The sequence below is a fragment of the Camelus bactrianus genome, chromosome 16 (assembly GCF_048773025.1).
Source record: "Camelus bactrianus isolate YW-2024 breed Bactrian camel chromosome 16, ASM4877302v1, whole genome shotgun sequence".
NCBI lineage: Eukaryota > Metazoa > Chordata > Mammalia > Artiodactyla > Camelidae > Camelus > Camelus bactrianus.
Window position 1 is genome coordinate 6934982 of NC_133554.1, and position 18639 is coordinate 6953620.

Consider the following 18639-nt stretch of genomic DNA (forward strand, 5'->3'; position numbering starts at 1 on the left):
CGTTTGGGGTCTCTGTGTTGGCATTATAGTTCTGGTTTGGCATTACCTTCCATCCCAGCAGTTTGGTTTCCATAGATCTTCATGAAGCTCTAATTGTTTTGGAAGTTAAACTACCAAACCCAGTGGAAAACACCCTTGTATGTACAGCGATGTGCGAAACTTGTCGATTCTTACTGCCTCTGTTACCAGGCTAACCCTCCTGGCGTGCTGGCCCTTTTGGATGAAGAGTGCTGGTTCCCTAAAGCCACCGATAAAACCTTTGTTGAAAAACTAGTTCAAGAGCAAGGGTCCCACTCCAAGTTTCAGAAACCTCGTCAGCTGAAAGACAAAGCCGATTTTTGCATTATACATTACGCAGGAAAGGTAAGAGTTAAGTAACTCCGTTAAAAGTACTGTGTGTGAAATTCTGCTGCATTGGATGAAGGTTGTAACATGTACATGATGATGTAACATGTAACATGCTGATAAACACCTGTAGTTGCTGTCGAGACAACCCGCTTTTCGGATTGTTATATGAACGTTTTTGGTTAAGGCTGAAAATGTTTCTCGGTTTTGTTTTTTCTGTCTCGCCACGTTCGGCCGTGGTCCGGTCCAGGTGGACTACAAGGCAGACGAGTGGCTGATGAAGAACATGGACCCTCTGAACGACAACGTGGCCACCCTCCTGCACCAGTCCTCGGACAGATTTGTGGCGGAGCTCTGGAAGGATGGTGAGAATGCGTTTGTGGTCAAGCGTGGCCGGAGTCTTTTCCAGTTGAGGCTTATATAATGGTTCTTTCACGTGTGGATGTGTGTATATTTTTTACTTTAAAACTCCTTATTTTCCCTAGAGCAGGGCTGCCATCGTATCGGAATTTACCCACTTTAAGAATACTCGGGTAACAAGACATCTGCCTTCCTGGTCAGATGCTGTGGGTAGTGTGGGAACATGCTAGTCCCAGAACCATGAACACATTGGCCTCAGGCCACCCTGGTCCCAATTCAGTTGTAATCTGGGCACTGGGATTCAGAACCAGAGAAGACTTGTGTGTTTTTTTGTGTTGCGTACAGGTCAGTTGAGCTGCATCCTCTCCCAGACACACACACACAAACACACACACACCCCAGCTGGTTGTTTTCGTTTCCATCAGTCTTCATAGTTCTTTGTTTGCATGAACCTCAGGTGAAGATTTTGGAGATTTTTATCAGACGAGAGGTTTTGCTGGTGCCAGAAGGACAGAACATGTGTGTGTGTTTACGCTCAGTGGGACCAGCATCTTCTAGAGCTTAGCTCGCACTGAAGAGTTCATCCTGGTTGTGCCCATCGCTTTGCTTGGCCCCAGGTCAGGCCTGGTCAGTAACCTGGCTCACTTCTCCTTCTGTGGCATCTCAAGCCCTTCTTATTAAGGAGCTGTCTCCTACTCAGAGGTGGAGGGAAGGAAACACAGAGCGCAGATAAGAGGGCTCAGGGCATCTGGGCAAAAGGAGATAGAAGAATGACCACAGAGAAAGTGAGTTGGGGGTGATGACCATGTCAGAGACAGTCTGGTCAAGATCACATACCCTGGCTCCAACGTGGGGGTGGGCGCAGTGCACGTGTGCATACGTGTGTCCTGGGAGGAGACTGTGTGCATGAGACTGTGCAGAAGGAGGGATCAGAGGGAAAGGTTAGGTTTCCAGCAAGTAACACAGAAGCTTTTAATCATTGTGCCTTTGGATGAAAGTCTTCACCTGGCTGCCGCTTGCTCACTGTCACTTGCGATGACTTGGTCAGTCTAGGGGGCTGCATGAGGACGGAGGAGAGAACAGGACCCCAGTGTTCATCCCATGAGCTAACTCATCTAGGGGTGAGTGGCATTTGGGGATGTGACGCTGGCGTGGGAGAAGAGAATGAATGACCACAGTGCAGAAGTGGAAAAACTCACAGCTCAGGACAAGTGACCCACTGGGGCTCTAGGGCAGGGCTGCGGCCGGAAGGGAGCGTGAGCAGGAAGGGAGGCTGGTGACAAGGTGTGTGACCACGGAGGGCCCTGACTGCCAGTCTCAGTGGATTGGACTTTCGTGACTCAGTGGCATCAGTAGGTTTGGGGGCCAAGGTCAGAGCACAGTGTGAACTTGAGGAAGGCAAGTGGTTTGTTGGATGGATTGGGGTGAAGGACCCCAGAGCAGGGAGCTTAGAGTGAGACGGCTGAGGTCAAGAGCAGTGGGTTTGGAAGGAAACCCGAGGAGAAAAGGAGCAGAGGACACTGGCAGTTTACTGTTCGCGTCTCAGACTTTCTCTCTTCATTCTGAACGAGGAGAGAAGCAGGTATTTGGGGAATGAGAATAGGTCCTGGGCTGCTGCCCTGGTTCTGACTGGTTCTGACCGGTTCTGACCTTGTGAACCACCCTTGACTCTTATTTTTTAATTTCTCAACCAAGAACAATATGGTGGGGAACAGCTGTTGAGTACCTGCCCCCTTCATGGAATGCGGCACACCTGGGCACACACCGACCGGCACGGTTGTCCTCAGTGAAGGGGGTTGGGGACCGCGGTCCCCCCAGAGCTTTGATCTGGTTGAAAACTCGGGACCCTCACAGATGCAGGGATAGGACCGAGCAAGCCTCCACCTCAGCTCCCTCCTCCCTATCTTCTCCTTTAACTCCACGCCTCACCATCCCGGTGCAGGAGGGCCTGTGGCGGCAGCGGGTCAGAAGTTTCAGGAGCAGGAGGTTTGGTGGGAGAGGGGGGAGTGGGGGCTGCAGGGAGGACGCACGTTCCGGATTGCAGGCGCAGGTGCCGTGTCCGGAGAGTCCTCACCTGCCTTCTGGCGCTTTTCATCATGTTGATACAGAGAAGTCACTTGCTTGTTGCAGAAACTCTGAGAGGAGACACGTGCGGCCCAGGAAGTTCCTTCCGCCCTGCCCTGGGCCCCCGTTCACCCCGCCTTGGTCCAGGCTTGGACCCCACAGGCTGCACCATTGGCACCGCCTGGCTGTGGCCCTGGCCTTTCTAAAGATGGGTGGCTTTGGGAACACATTTGCCCACTTTTGTCAAAACAGGCTAAGAGAAATCTTACCCCAAATGTGATTCGGCCGTGCCACCAGCGTCCATTCTAGGGTAACCCTGCGTGTTTGCTCTCCTGACGATGCTGCTGGTAGCCTCCATCAGTTTAGGGGACAGTTACTTAGCTGAACCTGAGTGACAGGATCTCAGGTGACTCACCTTCAGGGGAGAGGCCTGCAGGGCCGCAGGGCTACACTTGCCCAGTTTCAAGGACCGTGTGTCCCATGTGTGAAGTCAGTGGCAGGCACAGAAGTTTGAAGAGAGTCCTAGGGTGGAGAGTTTATCATGCTGACTCTGGACGTGGAGATGTCTTGGGAGAAGGGGAGCTTTTTCTCTAGGAAAAGAAAGTAGCTCTGGAAAACCCCTGGGGAAAGACACGTCATTATTTTTCTCTTTTGACAGCCATATAAATGCAGAAGCAGAAAATGACAGGTTGACTGGATGTCTGGATACATGATGTATGAATATAGTTTGCCCGTGAAGGTGCAATACCTTGACTATAAAACATTTGTGTTTAAATAAACTTGGTGTTAGAGTTTCTCAAGGCCAAACCAGGAGAAACAAGATTTATTGGTGGCAGCCCTGCCCTAGAGATTCATAGTGCCCTACTTCTTGCTAAAAGATGTTTGGTATCTCTGTACTAGCTGCACACTATTTCTTGCCACTTCTTGGGGCTAATATAGAGGAAAGAACCTAAATGTGCCTCTAGGATATTTTCATGAGTAACACTATGATTGATAAGTATCATCTTACTTGTGATTTGAAGTTACTTTAACATATTGCAACAATAGAACTTGAATTTTATTTTCCTTAATGGTAGTTAACCTGTTTGTAATTTGTATTTGAAGTAAATTATATTTTTAAAATCGGATTGGAAGTAGAATTACACAGCAGTGTGAATTTTTGTCAGTAAAAGCCACTAATATTATTTACATTTATCAGAGTGCTCTAGCCTGCTGCTCTAACCTGCTGCAGCCTTGACCTGATTTGCTGATTGCAAGATAATTTTACAAAAGGCAATGCAAAGAGTCCCTTATTATGACTCTTAAGTTCCATCCTGCATTTACATGGGGGTAACTGTTTAACTTTGCTGTGATGTAATGCTCACACCTGGAGTTGGGAACGATTCAGCTTAAATTTATTTCATGAAGAACTTTGTCCAAATGTGCAAATTCTCTAAACAGTAACATTTGCATGGGATCTGCCTTGGACTAGCTACCTTTATAGCCCGATTGCAAAGTTTACTTGTGATGTCGAATGTCTTTCACACTAACTGAAGTGTTTGTATATTTGCTCTTCTGTCCTCCTGTTTTTGCTGTTTCTCTGCTTTAGAGATTCAGAATATTCAGAGAGCTTCTTTCTATGACAGTGTTTCTGGTCTTCATGAGCCACCAGGTGAATGTATAAAGCCTGTAGATCTTCCACACACAAGGGTGTTAAGCCCAGAGGAAGAACTTGCGGGGGGCTGGCAGGGTGGCCGGGGAGGGCAGGGCAGACTGGGCGGCGGGGCTGGTGTCTGGGTTTCTGTTTTTGTTTTGCTCATAGACCTGCATGAACCTTCATTTCATGCTCAGTTTTTATTATTCTTCAAGGCAACTGTTTGCATAAACAATTCAGTCGCTACTGCCTACACATCGCTTCCTCTTATGCGTGGCTCGTTCAGCACTGCACAGTGAAGGGTCCATCACTACCTTTTCCAGCAGTGCCGTTTGATACACAGTCCTCCAAGGAAATTGTTAGGAACTGATCTGCTTGTCTCTGAGTTACCTTTAAATTTTCAACCTAAGGAATTCCAAAAAGTAGTTTTTTTCTTTTTTCAAGTCATTAACATTTCGTGGACAAATAATTACATAAATCTCACATGTTGGTCTCATCATTATACCTTTTATTTGGAATTTATGTGCATATCTGGCTCCTTGGCTTTTTCTTTTGAAATGAAAACAGTGAAACTAGATGCAAAGCTTGATATGTGCAAGTTGAGACTAAGAGCAGAGTGTTAGAGTCTGTATTTTGAACCTGAAATTGAGCTTCAAACATTTGGGCCTTATGGTTTGACTCCTTAGCCTTATTTAAAATATAGCCTAACGTGTAAACCAGCTGTACCTTCATTTAAAAATAAATTAGATAGATAGAACGCAGCCTGACCACAGCGAAGAGGCCCTCCAGAAGCCTAATGTAAATGAGGGCCACTCAGCCTCCCGGTGCTGAGTGAAATTGTCAGGTAGTAAAATTCAAAGACCAAGTCAAATTCATCTTATAAAATTTCCTTAATGATGTTTGGAACATAATGCTGACATCCAAATTCATCTAAAAATTTTTTTTAAATACGGTAAGAGAACATGCCCATTTTAATCCAAGATTCCTGATAGCAATTTTAACTCACATCGTGTGAAAGAAAGAGATTGTCAGCCAGGGCCGGGGAGGGACAGATTATGCCAAAGATTATTCCGTAAGCTGGAATGAATATTCCACAGGAGAAATCTTCACAGTCAGTCATCTTTGGCCTTGGGGGGCAAAGATGGGAAAGTTGGGGAGAGAAAGTGCTAGGAGGTTTGAAGCTCACAGTCTGCCTGGGACTTGAGCTTTGTTAGGTTAGTGCTTGATCTTCTGCACGTCCTCCCAAAGTAGAGTGCCCTCTTTAATTCAATTCCTGTAACTCTTGGATTTCTCATCTTTTATGAGACTTCCAGTCTGGGAGCTCTTGTTGCTCACTGCTGCTCCCTCCGCTCCCGGCACAAAGTGGGCACACAGGAAATCACTGCGGAGGTGGGTGCTTGTCCTGCACCCGGTTTTCAGATGCGCGGCCTCCCCAGCCCTGCCGCCACGGCACAGATGGCCTTTCCTGGGGGACCGTGATCTTTGGAGTCTGTGGACCAGGTGCTTGTCCGGACCTGCGGGATGCAGCAGGAGCCCGCTCGTCCCTCCCGTGTTCTCACCTCAGCACTGGAAACGTGCCTGTCTGTCTCTCTCGGTGCCGTGGCCTCTGGTCGAGTTACTCGGCTGAACCAAGTCCCCAGGTCTCCATCTTGGCTTCTCCCAGGAGGGCCCTCCCTCCACCAGGGCTCAGTATGGCCTTTAGAGTTGTGGATAGTATTTCTGCAGCAGAAATGCTCTTCTCCTCAACATGCTTATGGATTCAGACCCCAGAGAGGGGTAGTGGGTTTTAAATGAAAATGGGGGCTTTAGTATTTTCCACTTCTCAGAAGATGCCGAATGGATGAGCTTCTTCAGGGCTCTGACTGCCTCTGACGCGCCCAGGCAGCGGGCATCTCTAGGCGAGACGGCGCACAGCTGCTGCGGGCCCTGTGCTGTGCTGCTCGGGACAGCCGTGATGTTAGGTAGACAGTATTCGGGAGAACATGCAGGCTTTTGAGGATAAAGGGGGACGAGGGTAAACAGGTTTCCAAAACCATCAAAGGACACGTGCAGAAGAGGGAGGGACAGAGTTCCCAGAGGCAGGGTAAAGAGGGCATACACGTTTCTGCCACAAACCAAAGGACTATTTTCTTTCACACAGATTTCGGAAGTCTAGAATTCTGGGATAAACTAATAACGGAGGATGTAAGCGCAGTGAACAAGCAAAGAGGTTTCCTAACCTCAAAGTCATAGGCGAGGTTTTTAGACTGAAAGGGTCAGTGGCGATGGGGCGGCTGGCTGGCTGTGGCTTTGGTCCCCATCTGCACTGTGTTGGAGGGACAGGGGGGTATAACTTGCACGAACGCTAGTTTACACTTGCCGTCTTCTTCCCTGGGTAGTAGGTTCCAGAACCCCCACGAGAGCTGGATGGCAGCTGGCAGGGCGGGAAGGCCGAGCAGCAGAGACAGTGTGAGAAGTGCAGGAGTGAGTTTAAATTACTGATAGAGAAAGCCGTGCACCCCTTTCAGCCTCTCGTGGAAGCAGCACCGACACACGGTAGCAGCGACTAACTGGGGCTGCGAACCAGCAAGGAAGGGCTGTCGGGGCTGTGGGGCGCCGCCTCGCTTGCCGCGAGCTCTGGGGTCTCTTAGTCTTCTAACGGCCGCTGGGCCCTCACCTGCCCCTTGTCGTAGCAGGAGCGGTGATGTTCTAACCTTAAAGCCTTCGAACCAGTTTTTTTTCCCTTCAGTAAGTCATTAGAACTGGGTAGCATAACGATAACTGAGGGTAACCACTTAGCCTCATACAGATCACGTCCATTGGTCATAATCTCTTTCTCGTGCTCTTTTGGCTCTGGTTCAGGTCTGACATGGTTTCTGTGTGTAGTTAGATTGTCATCATTTTCAGTGGATGAAGGTTTTTTATGTTGTTTTAGCATATTCTCCTCCATATTTTTTTTAATTTTATTTTTTATTGAAGCGAAGTTGATTTACAGTGTTAGTTTCAAGCGTACGGTAAAGCGATTCAGTTACACATATACGTACATATACACACACATGTATTTTCAGGTTCTTTTCCATTGTAGCTGATTACGAGAAACTGAATACAGTTCTCCGTGCTCTACAGTAGGTCCTTGTTCATAACTCTGTCTGGAGTCTTAACAAGAGTTGGGAGCTCACGGAGAAGCAGCTTCCAAGTATGGCACCTCGAGTTCCCAGGTCAGGTGGGGACGGTGACACTGAGTTCTCAGTTACTACGAGTAGCAGACAAGGCAGCTGGAGCCTGACCCGGTGCAGGAAGCGCCCAAGGACGTGCTGCCTGGCCTCAAACTTGCCGGGGCGACTGGCTCTACTGCTGCCGTCACTGCTGTTGCGCCCTTGTTGCTGCTGCTGTTGTGATTATGAAAAGCAGGGAAATCAACAGATGTTTATTTCCTTGGCCATTATTTAAGGCAGGTCCTCTTTTATTCATGGTGCCCCAAGGCCAAGCTGACAGGCGGTCACACTGGGCGTGAGTTACTTTCACGGGACCTGCAGGCGGAGGAGGGAGGAGCAGAAGTGGGGAGCCGCTGTGGGGCACAGTGGGCTTCCGTCTGCCCAGACGGTGGTGACTCTTGTGGGGGGTCAGGTACAGGAGAGGGAGGTAAAGGGGGCAAATTCGAGGTCAGCTTAACACTGGTGCTTGGGAGCAGAAAGACTGCTTTCTCCTTAAATTGCATGGTCCCTGCCAACCTTGGGACTTCTTGGAGTTTTCCTAAAACTTTCCGAATACTCTAGAACAATTAACAGATTGGTTTTACAACCCAGTTATGGAACAATTGTTAATCGATTACTATGTAATAGGGGTATTAGGGAGATCTATTCCCTGTTAACACTGCCTCTGGGAATTCATAGCCATTAAATACTTGTTTCTGAATCGCTCTTAACTGTTAGTAGTGTTTTAGTATACCTTAGAGTAGAAGCGTCTTAATGTGTTTAAGTGAGCATTGAGAACCTGGCACCCCGCCAGGGCCTGGGGGCTTCTGTAGGATAGGAGGCAGTGATGTGGTCCCTAATCATTGCCTCTTAAGATAGGGTTCTCCCCTCTTTTTTGGTTTCCAGCTACATTAACTAGAGTGAGTTTCTGAAGAGCTGGCTTAAATATTTCAAGTTAAATTGAATAGTGCTAGGACTTTGGCCGATGCACAGATGTAAAGAACACGAAAATCTCATGTATTCCTCTTGTCTCCTGAGACTGTCTGCCTGAAGAAGGGCCAGTTGAGCACCCTGGTGCTGGACAGCATCACTCCTCAAGTGATACTGTCAATGGCAGTTTTAGGGGACAGGTGATTACAGTTGCATTTTTTTTCTAATAAACTATGAATATGAGATGGCAGGTCTGTTCAGCTCCTCTAACTCCTGACTGTCCACGTCAGGTTTGTAGCTTGCTGAATTGTTAGTACAAAATACTCTGAGCTCTTCAGGCTGCTGGGCAACCAAATAATGAATTGCAGTGCCCATGAGCAGCCGAACAGCCTTTCCTGGCACCTCAGATGGAAGAGTATGTAGCAGGAGGAGAGACAAACCCAGTCTTTACCCTGAAACCCTGGGCTGTGAGACTCGGAGGTTTTAGCAGCAGTATTTATCGGTCTTAGAAGCAGCAGTGCTGTTCATTTCCAGGAGCTGCTGAAATCTTGTCTGTATTTTCTACCTTTCTCTGATTCCTGCGTAACCATTTTGAACACAAAAATATTCTTTCAAAACAGGATTTTCTAAGTCTTGATTTTTGAGTGAAATCATATATTATTAGTGTGGCCCAAATCATTTCATGAAGTTCCCAAAGTGTTTCTCTTTTACCCGCAAGATAATTTTGCTCATTGGTAGAAGCTAACCATGAGTTTAAGCTTTTGAATTAAAAAAAAAGAAACTGACACTTTAAATTGTTAATTATTTAAAAATCTGAATATTTAGCTTTGGATTACCCCTTACTAAAGTTAAGTTTGAAAATCAGGTACAAATCAGATTATATTTTTTACTATTTTGAAAAGAGACCGGCGGTCCCTGCCCGGGGCTGCATTGCCAGGCGGCTGTCACGCTCTGTGGGGGAGCCGCCCTTGCTGGGAGAGAGCTGCAGGCCAAGGTGGCTGAATCCCCGCCAAGCCAGCGTGGCAGTCCTTCTCTTTTGTTGTGGCTGTGACTTGTCCTTGTGGTTAATTTTGTGTTCATTCAGTGGATATTTGTTAAAAGAATTACTGTGTGCCAGGGGCCAAACTGGGCCCAGCACTGGGCGGTGGGGAAGGCAGAAGAAATGGTCTGAGCCAGTGATCAGAGGGGTCATATCCAGGCACACCAGGGGTCAGCTCCTGGGACCCAGTGTGCGAGATGCTGGAGCGATGTCCCCCAGAAGCCCAGCCCAGTGGGCAGGTACGCGGAACAGAGCAGAGGTGTCCCAGGGCCTGGCTGGCGTAATGTGAAGCCTAGAGGAGGGAGTGGCCTGTTCAGACTGGAGGCAGAGTGGACACTGGAGCCTAGAAAGAGGTGGCAGGTAAAGGAGCGGAGATTTAAGAGCCATGATGAGTTTGCCAGGATGGCTACAAGGGGGTGGGGACTGGTGGAGACCAAAGGATGGAGACTTGAGGGCGTGGTGTGTTTGGGAAAATGTAGCTGGTTTGTAGAGTTGGAGCCAAGGCCCATGCAGGAAGGGAGCATGGGAGGTCCCTTCACTGAGCTCTTGCCTGCTTTCCAGGCACCTCGGTTCTGTGAGGTCAGTCACAGTGGCTCCATTTCACAGAGGAACAAACCGAGGCTTGGAGAAGTTGGGTAACTTGACCCAAGATCACACAGCTCTTCGGCGGCAGGTGTTTCTGACTCTGAGTGGAGTTCTTCCCTGGGCTGCTCTGTGGACCGTGTCCTACGTGCTGTAGGAGAGAAGGAAGGATTTGAAGTCAAGGAGCAAATATCTCGCTTTGTTTTAGAAATGCCTGACACTGAGACCACAGGTGTGACTGGGCAGAGCCGCGTGGCCACGGGGGTGGAGGGAGCAGTGGGGTGGGAAGGCCGGAGAAAGGGACCGGTTAGGATCCTGGTGAGAAGTTAGAGCCCAGGCTAGGGCGGCGGAGAGGGGGCCGGGTGGAGGCTTCTGGAAGTTTGGCTTGAGCCAATTCCCAGTTTCTGGCTTGAGTAACCAGCGGCCACCTGTGCACGGGAAATACGGGAGGAGGGATGGGGTAGATGTCCCCTGTTTAGACATTGATCTCAGCCCCTGGCTCCTGGCCCCCCTCGTCCTCCTCATCAGCTCTTCCTCCCCAGCTCCCCGGCCGACCCCACACCCTCACCTCTTTTCATTCACCCTTCAGGCGGCTCATCCAGTCCCGTGACTTTAGTACTGTCTGCAGGTTGACAACTCCCAAATATTCCTTTTCTCCCCCAGACCTCTCTTCCCAGCAGCGGACTGGAATGTTCAGCCATCCACTTGGCAGCTCACCTCCACCACAGTGTCTCACGGGCACCCAGACTTAGACAGAGCTTGGATCTGTCTTCCTACCCACAGAACCCACTCCCCTTCCCATCCTCCCAGGGGCACCACAAGCCACTCCCCTGCTCAAGCTGGAATCCTAGGAGTTATTCCTGACATGTCCCTCGGCCTGATTTTCCATGTCGGGTTAATCATAAGAGCAAGCTGATCCTCCCACCAACACATCGGGACTCTCCCTTCTCTGTCCATCTCCTGTGATCTCACAAGTTCAGGCCTCCATCATCTCTCTCAGAGCCTGGGCTACAACATCGGTCACCCCTCATCCCCCCGCTCCCCCCAGTCCATTCTCTAAAGCAGCCAGTATGCGGGTCTGTCCCCTCCTTACCCACCGTGCCTCCCTGGCACCAGCTTCTCCACTTATTCCTGCCCCTGGTCCTTCACACGCACTGTTCCCACTGGCTCATTCTTACCCTTCAGGCACTAAATGTAATTTCCCCAGAGAGATCTCGAACCGCCCATCTTTCTCATAGCATCTTGTTCTTTTCTTTCGATGCATTTCTCACTGTTTGTAATTGTGAATGTATCTAACGTTTTACATCATTTATTTGCTAATGTATGTGTATCAAGCATGTTATAGGCCAGACAGCATGCTAGGTTCGAGGGAGGTGATACTGAGTAAAAGCCATGTGATAGGCACTTAGCGAGACTGTGTGGAAGGCAGGCCGAGGCAGCGCTGTGACGTCTGGGTGGGAAGGAGAAGGTGGGTGCTTGGTGACTGGTGCTGGGTCAGGTATAGGAAGGAATCACAGATGAGATCAGTCAGGATGAGACTGGGGCTCGAGAAAGGCAAAGGTCAAGGGATGTTTGCCTGCCCTTGTGTGCTGCTTCATTCTAGAAAGGATCTCAGGTGAATGAGTTTGGACCCCTAGTGAGCATAGCATCATGATGTACAGGGAAGCAGCAGAGACGTCACCAAGGTGGGGCAGCAGTTCGAGAGGTAGATGGAGGTCCAGGGGAAGGTGGGGTTCGTGGTCCACGGAGAAGCCAGGAGTGGAAAGTTTGAGAATGCTGCTGTGACAGTCAACAGGCATATGGCCCAGGGTCAAGTTCAGTCTGCACCAGACCTGAATATCTCCTGAGTCTATTGGGCAAGGGGAGGAGGGCGGCCTGGAAGCCAGTTGGCTGCAGGAGGAAAAGTCAGTGGGAAGGACCAGGCATGGCAAGTGTGAGAACTGCTCTAGAAAGAGTTCATTGTCATGGCATGTGCAGGGGTGGGCTTGGTGCTTTTTTTCCTGCTGGAGCAGGTGGAGAGGACAGATTGAAGGCACAGGAAAGAATGGTGGTCTCTAGGTGATGCTAGGTAGACCCAGAGCATAGCTTTGCCCTGAACCCCTGAGTCTGGCGGCTTCAGAGGAGAAAGTGCAGGGGGTGTGCAGGCAGGAGCCTGGGCCTCCGCCCCTGTTGTCCACCCTCCTCCCAGCCCCCACCCGCGTAACTGAACAGACAGCCTCCTCACCTCCTGGTTCCTCTTCCACAGAAACTTCGCTGCAAACTGAGAATTGGAATGAAGAGTGAGGTTCTGCTGACAAAGCACTTCACACAGTGCCTGGTCCCCACGTCTTCCCGCCCTGGGGAACAACAAGAGAAACGGTGGGGGGGGGGCTGCTAGTGTGGAAGGGGCGTTCATAGGGGTAGTTCAGTTGATATTTTGATTTTTTTTTTAATATTTCAGTTATGTGTTTCCTTCATTTATCATTTTTTTTGAAAAATGAGAGCATATTATGCCCCAAATGTTTTGCCAGCGGCGGGTGCGCCGGCCGGGTCTGTGTGGACAGTGGGAAGTCTCAGCTCCTCTAATGACAGCGTAGCGTCTGAGAAGTCGAACCATCATTGAGCTCAGCCTAGGCAGCCTTCCGATTTTGTGTCCTCCCCTGTCATAAGGGGTGCTGGCGCTTCGAGGAGAGAGCTGAAGTCGACTGATCCCTAAAATCCTGAGCTGACGTAATCTGATCTTCCTGCATTTGTTCCTGAAACTCAGAAAGCTCTTCTCATTGGAAATTCATTGGCTAATACGAGATGACTCTGGTCCTGATCACTGCGCATAATCTTTACGTGGATTTGCTTTGTCAGGTCGTGTATTTTCATTGTATCCTTAGAAGCCATTTCTGATTTTGAGACTTGTCACAGGGTCAGTTTGTGTATCAATAATGCCAGCCGTGACCTTTCATTTACCAACAACTGTGTATGTAACAGGCAGGCGTTGTCAGACAGTGAGCTCCTGGCACTAGCGCAGCAGGAGGCGTCTGCTGGTGCGTGGTGTGCGGGGTCCGCACTGCGGTCCCCCTGCCCCACAGTGTGCGGCTGTTAGCTCCACGGCTTGCGCGGTGTCCGGTGCGCTGGCTGCCTGAGCGGTGCGGCATCTCCCGCCATCTGTCCCACAAGCTTGTGCTGCTGCACTGTCACTGTCTTCCCTGCCCGGCTGCCGGCTGAGGTCCGGCTCATTTCCCTTTCCTTTCTTCTTCCCACCAGTGGACCGGATCGTGGGGCTGGATCAAGTCACGGGGATGACCGAGACAGCTTTCGGCTCCGCGTACAAGACCAAGAAGGGCATGTTTCGGACCGTTGGGCAGCTCTATAAAGAGTCTCTCACCAAGCTGATGGCCACCCTGCGGAACACCAACCCTAACTTCGTGCGCTGCATCATCCCCAACCACGAGAAGCGGGTGCGTGTTCAGCAAAGTGGGTACTGGTACGAGGCCGCCCCCGGCAAGGCGTCAGAGGTGAGGCTCTAAAACTGTTGTTTGCCCAGTCAGGCTGGGAAGCTGGACCCCCACCTGGTGCTGGATCAGCTCCGCTGTAACGGCGTCCTGGAGGGCATCAGAATCTGTCGCCAGGGATTCCCCAACCGGATTGTTTTCCAGGAATTCCGACAGAGGTATTGCTCCCTTTGTATCTTTTTTCTGAATGTATCAAAGCTTGTCTGAAGATGAATCACGCAGTGAGATAATGAGGGGAGGTTTTTTCCTGTTCCCTGGATAGTTTTTCTTTTCACACAGGAAAGGGAGCGTCACTCTGACCCCTGCTGTCGGTCAGGACTGTTGAGCGCCTGCCTTACAGAGGCCGAGCGCTGCCGGCCGCGGTAGGTGATCAGACGGTCCCAGGCCCTGAGGCAGATGTGAGAAAACACTGAACACTGAGAACTTACTCATTCAGACAGTTCTAACTGGGATTTAAACATAATTATTTTTTAAACTGATTTTTTAAAATAAATGAATAATACATGTTCCTTATAGGGAAAATTTTAAAATACATAAAAAGTAAATAGAAATTATTCAGATGTGACTTCTGAAAGCACTTTGGGGGGTTTCTTTCCATCTTTTGTCAGTGACTGTATCTCTGTACCTGTGTGTACACATGTGTTTTCCCCTGTGTGTACACAGTCCTTCTAAAATAGAGCAGGGAATAGGATAGATTGAAAAAGAAGAATTGAGAAAGAAACGAGAAGGAGAAGATCAGTGCGTACAGAAGTGGGTGAAAACACGGTGGTCATTTTAAAAGTCTGCTGTGTAATTTCCTGTGACAGTTGGTCTGGTTTGCCTCTTTCCCCTTGGAAGTCAGGTTTCCAAGTAGGACAGCATCTGTTGTCCCGTAAAACAAGCTACAGGTGGGACCCAGCCTAATAGCTGTTCCAGTCCTTCTAGCTTTTGGGGGGACACCCATGCTGTGGCCTCATTGTGTGGTGAACTCGCCCTTTGTATTAACAGGAGAAAAGAGAACATAACTGGCATTCAGTATACAGAGCTGGCCGGTGTAGCCAGGATTCGTCTTTTAATACAGCCACTGTCTTTGTGCTAAAACTTACCTTACTCTGCACACAGCAGAGTGCGCAGGGGCCATGTGTGCAGCTCGGTGGCCACGTGGACACCCCGCCCCGTGGTGTCTGGCGTCACCCTGAGACTAATGTTCCAAACAGGGGCCTCTGAGCGTTGCTGTAGCAGCTTCACTCTTGTCCAGTGAGGCCTGCGGGTTGACAGTGACTTCACAAGGCCAGATTCTCCTTGCGTCTTAAGGATGTGGATATTTTGTGGGAAGTAAAGGAAAACAAAAGGTTTGATTCTTCTCTGCCACAACTTCTTAAACCTGGTCTCTGACCTGGGAGAATTAACCACATTTTCATTTTGCTGCTGCTTTTAAGAAATAGAAACTAGATCCGCAGAAAACCTCAGATTATCAGATGGTTATTTTTCTACTCTTAATTTGACAGTTGCCTATCACATTATTGCCTCTTAGAGAAAGCAGAACTCCTAGTAGGTACATGCTTCCACGAATTTTTACAAAAGGCTTGTTGGCCACTTCTTTTACAGGTATGAGATCCTAACTCCAAACGCCATCCCTAAAGGTTTTATGGACGGCAAACAGGCTTGTGAACGAATGGTAAGCTTTTCTTGGTTTTTCTGGTTTGAGAGTTGTCAATACAATCATTTCTGTAGCAAAAATAATGAATAGACTCTTTCTCTCTTAGATCCGGGCTTTAGAACTGGACCCAAACTTGTACAGAATCGGACAGAGCAAGATCTTTTTCAGAGCTGGAGTTCTGGCCCACTTAGAGGAAGAAAGAGATTTAAAAATTACCGATATCATTATCTTCTTCCAGGCTGTTTGCCGAGGCTACCTAGCCAGAAAGTAAGTGGGAAATGGTGAATTAAGTGCTCAGAGTGTGTGCTGGCACCGAGAATGTTTTGTGCTAGAAACACGAGTGTGCGTGAGGCGTGAGGCCCCTGTCCTGTGGATTCTGATGGGACTGATGGCCAAGTAAGCAGACACATGTTCCCCATCAGGACACAGCAGGGGACCAAGGCAGATGACAGGGGCTGGGGTCCCACTTCCACGTGGTTCCTCAGGGAGGGCTTCTCTGAGCCGGAACCTCAAGGATGAGAAGGTGCTGGCGCCCCAAACAGCAGAGAGAGCTCTGCAGCCAGGGGACCACAGCAGTGGTTCTGGAAAGTGACGCCATCCATATGTCTGGAGCACGGAGGGAGGGCGAGTCAGGTGGGAAGAGAGGCTCGAGAGACAGGCCCCTGGCAGGTGTTAGAAGTTCAGGTGAGCAGCACTGAGGGGCAGTCCGGACACTGCGGTCACCTGGCTGCCTCGTGCAGAGCAGTCAGGTGGCCCAGGTGGGAAGTTGAGTGATGCCGTGGAAATGGCGGTACCTGGGCCCAGGGTGGTGGTGGAGACTGAGAGGGTGGCAGCGGGATCTGAGGTGGGGACGTCTGGGGCAGCATCTGTGAACAAAGTGCGGGTCCCGTGACAGATGCTGGAGGTCGGCTGAGCGGCCCCGCAATCTGGTGGGGACTGGGTGGGGGCAGCCCACTTGGAGGCATCATCCCGCCTGTCTGGGGAGTCTGCAACGACAATGGCTCTCCAAACACGGTTTCCTTTAATAGTGAGTTTTCCCTGCTCTCCTTCAGGGCCTTTGCCAAGAAGCAGCAGCAGCTGAGCGCCCTGAAGGTGCTGCAGCGGAACTGCGCTGCCTACCTGAAGCTGCGGCACTGGCAGTGGTGGCGCGTCTTCACCAAGGTGGGCTCCCGGCTTGCCCCAGACGGACGCGGACGGAAGGACGGACAGCGCAGGGGACCGGGAGGCGCTGCGGGGGTGGGATGCGACGCTCACTGTTCGCTGTCGTCGTAGGTGAAGCCACTCCTACAGGTCACTCGTCAGGAGGAGGAACTGCAGGCCAAAGATGAAGAGCTCCTGAAGGTGAAGGAGAAGCAGACGAAGGTGGAAGGAGAGCTGGAGGAGATGGAGCGGAAGCACCAGCAGGTACGGCCCTGAGCTCCTGCCGGCGCCCGGGATGGGAGCCTGGCCAGTCAGTTACTAGTGAACTTCATCTTGTTTCTCATGGGTTTGCCCCCTGTCCCAGTGCGGCCACTTGAGAAGAGAGGTAGCAGACTCATCACGCCAGGCCCTGGGGTTTGGGTAAACTGAGTCAGCCTGTCCTCTTGCGCTTGAGGGACACGCAGATGGTCACATTTGCTGTCAGGTGTGTTTCACGCCTGTTTTCAGTGAGATTCTCGGCATTGCCCCCTTCCTGTGACTGCTCACCGGGAAATAGAGAAAAGTAAAAGGATGAGATGGCGCAAGGCCCCCCACCTGCCCCTTCTCCAGCGGCGGTGGTCTCGAGTCCGTGTCCCTCCCCCAGGAGGCTCTGCTTCGTGGGCAAAGTGGAGACCCAGGGAATGTCTGTAGGTGACAGTGACAGGATGGAAATGTTCAAGGCCAAAAGATTAACCACAACGGCCAAGAGTACCACTGGATACCAGTGTCCCCATGAGCTTTAGATCCGATGAACTTTACAGATTTGAGTAATATTTCAAATGTTCTTTGGTCCTTTTGTGAAATACCTTAATAGTAAGAACAGGAGTTCTTAAAATAGCATGAATTTACCATGTATTACTCAGAATAACTTGAGACGGCAGAAACGACCAAAAGTGTTTCCATCCAGCTGATTCTGCTGGAGCTGAGGACACATTTGAAAGTTGTGCCGGTGACGCTACCTGTTTTTAACTCTGGGTTCCTGGTGACGGTCCCGCGTGTGTGAGCGTGGGCACGCTGCAGCACGGGTCCCCTACTGTGGTTGCAGCTGCTGGAAGAGAAGAACATCCTGGCGGAGCAGCTGCAGGCAGAGACCGAGCTGTTTGCTGAAGCAGAAGAGATGAGGGCAAGACTTGCTGCCAAAAAGCAGGAGTTAGAAGAGATTCTCCACGACTTGGAGTCTCGGGTTGAAGAAGAAGAAGAAAGAAACCAAATCCTCCAAAATGAAAAGAAGAAAATGCAAGCACATATTCAGGTATCTACTGGAGTCTCCATTTAGTGTTATATTGGGGTTTTCCAAGTGGATCTGTTGAGTAAAGCTGTGGGTTTGGATTCTTGTGTCCACTGAGGTGCAAAAGGAGCCTAAGTAAACAGTCCCCCCCTTAAAAGAGGACCATCATTCGAAGCACACGTGTAATAGATTTCCTTCAAAAGTAGATTCATTATTTTGAATTGGAGTCTTTTTTTATGTTTTGATGTGGCATCTTCTAAGATGCCAAGTGATTCAGAGTGGAAACATCCCAGGGTCTGTAGCATCCTGTGGGGACCGAATTTGTTCTTTGTCATCACTAATTCCACTGCTCACTCCATTCGTGGGGCATCTCGAGGTGGTTTGGTTCGTAAGAAGTGCTCAGCACGGACACCGCATGTGCTCACTTCAGTGATGATGATGTTCTACTCATACGGGGTAAGGACACCCAGAGTCGTCATCTGTCTCACTACGCTTTTTTTTAATACTCCACATTTTACCTTCACATGAAATGCTTGCATTACCGTACTCTTTAGAAAACAAACATTTTCATAAGAACAGGCTTTGTTTTGTTTTGTGAGGTTTGTTGGGTTTTTTTTGGTTTTTTTTTTGTTTTTTTTTTTTTTTGGCTTGTTTTGATTTTCAGTGCTTTTTATCTTCATACCCGTTACTGGAAACTTTTTTCTTTAGCTTAATTTATTTTTTTATTATTAAAGTATAGTCAGTTTACAGTGTTACCAATTTTGGGTAGACAGCATGATAGTTCAGTCATACACATGCATAAATGTATTCGTTTTCATATTCTTTTTCATTATAGGTTATTACAAGATACTGAATATAGTTCCCTGTTTGGAATCTTAAACTCCTAGTTTTTTGCACTATCATCTTAATTTATTAGCTCCTTTTGTGACATGCAAATTCATTCAAACACATTATAAAAATATGTATGGTAAAGTTCTTACTA

The 18639-nt window shown here is 49.3% G+C and overlaps 1 protein-coding gene across 7 annotated transcripts in view; it reads left to right on the top strand.

Moving 5' to 3' along the window:
* The window catches only part of MYH10 (myosin heavy chain 10), a 179626-nt gene that overhangs the window by 135423 nt on the left and 25564 nt on the right, over window positions 1-18639 (top strand). For all 7 annotated transcript variants that reach the window (XM_074342224.1, XM_074342223.1, XM_074342225.1 and 4 more), the window contains 9 exons: window positions 190-363; window positions 596-710; window positions 13364-13557; window positions 13648-13769; window positions 15199-15268; window positions 15357-15517; window positions 16303-16411; window positions 16523-16654; window positions 17475-17681. In XM_074342224.1, the coding sequence (XP_074198325.1) occupies window positions 190-363; window positions 596-710; window positions 13364-13557; window positions 13648-13769; window positions 15199-15268; window positions 15357-15517; window positions 16303-16411; window positions 16523-16654; window positions 17475-17681 (1284 nt within the window). The remainder of the gene's footprint in view (window positions 1-189; window positions 364-595; window positions 711-13363; window positions 13558-13647; window positions 13770-15198; window positions 15269-15356; window positions 15518-16302; window positions 16412-16522; window positions 16655-17474; window positions 17682-18639) is intronic.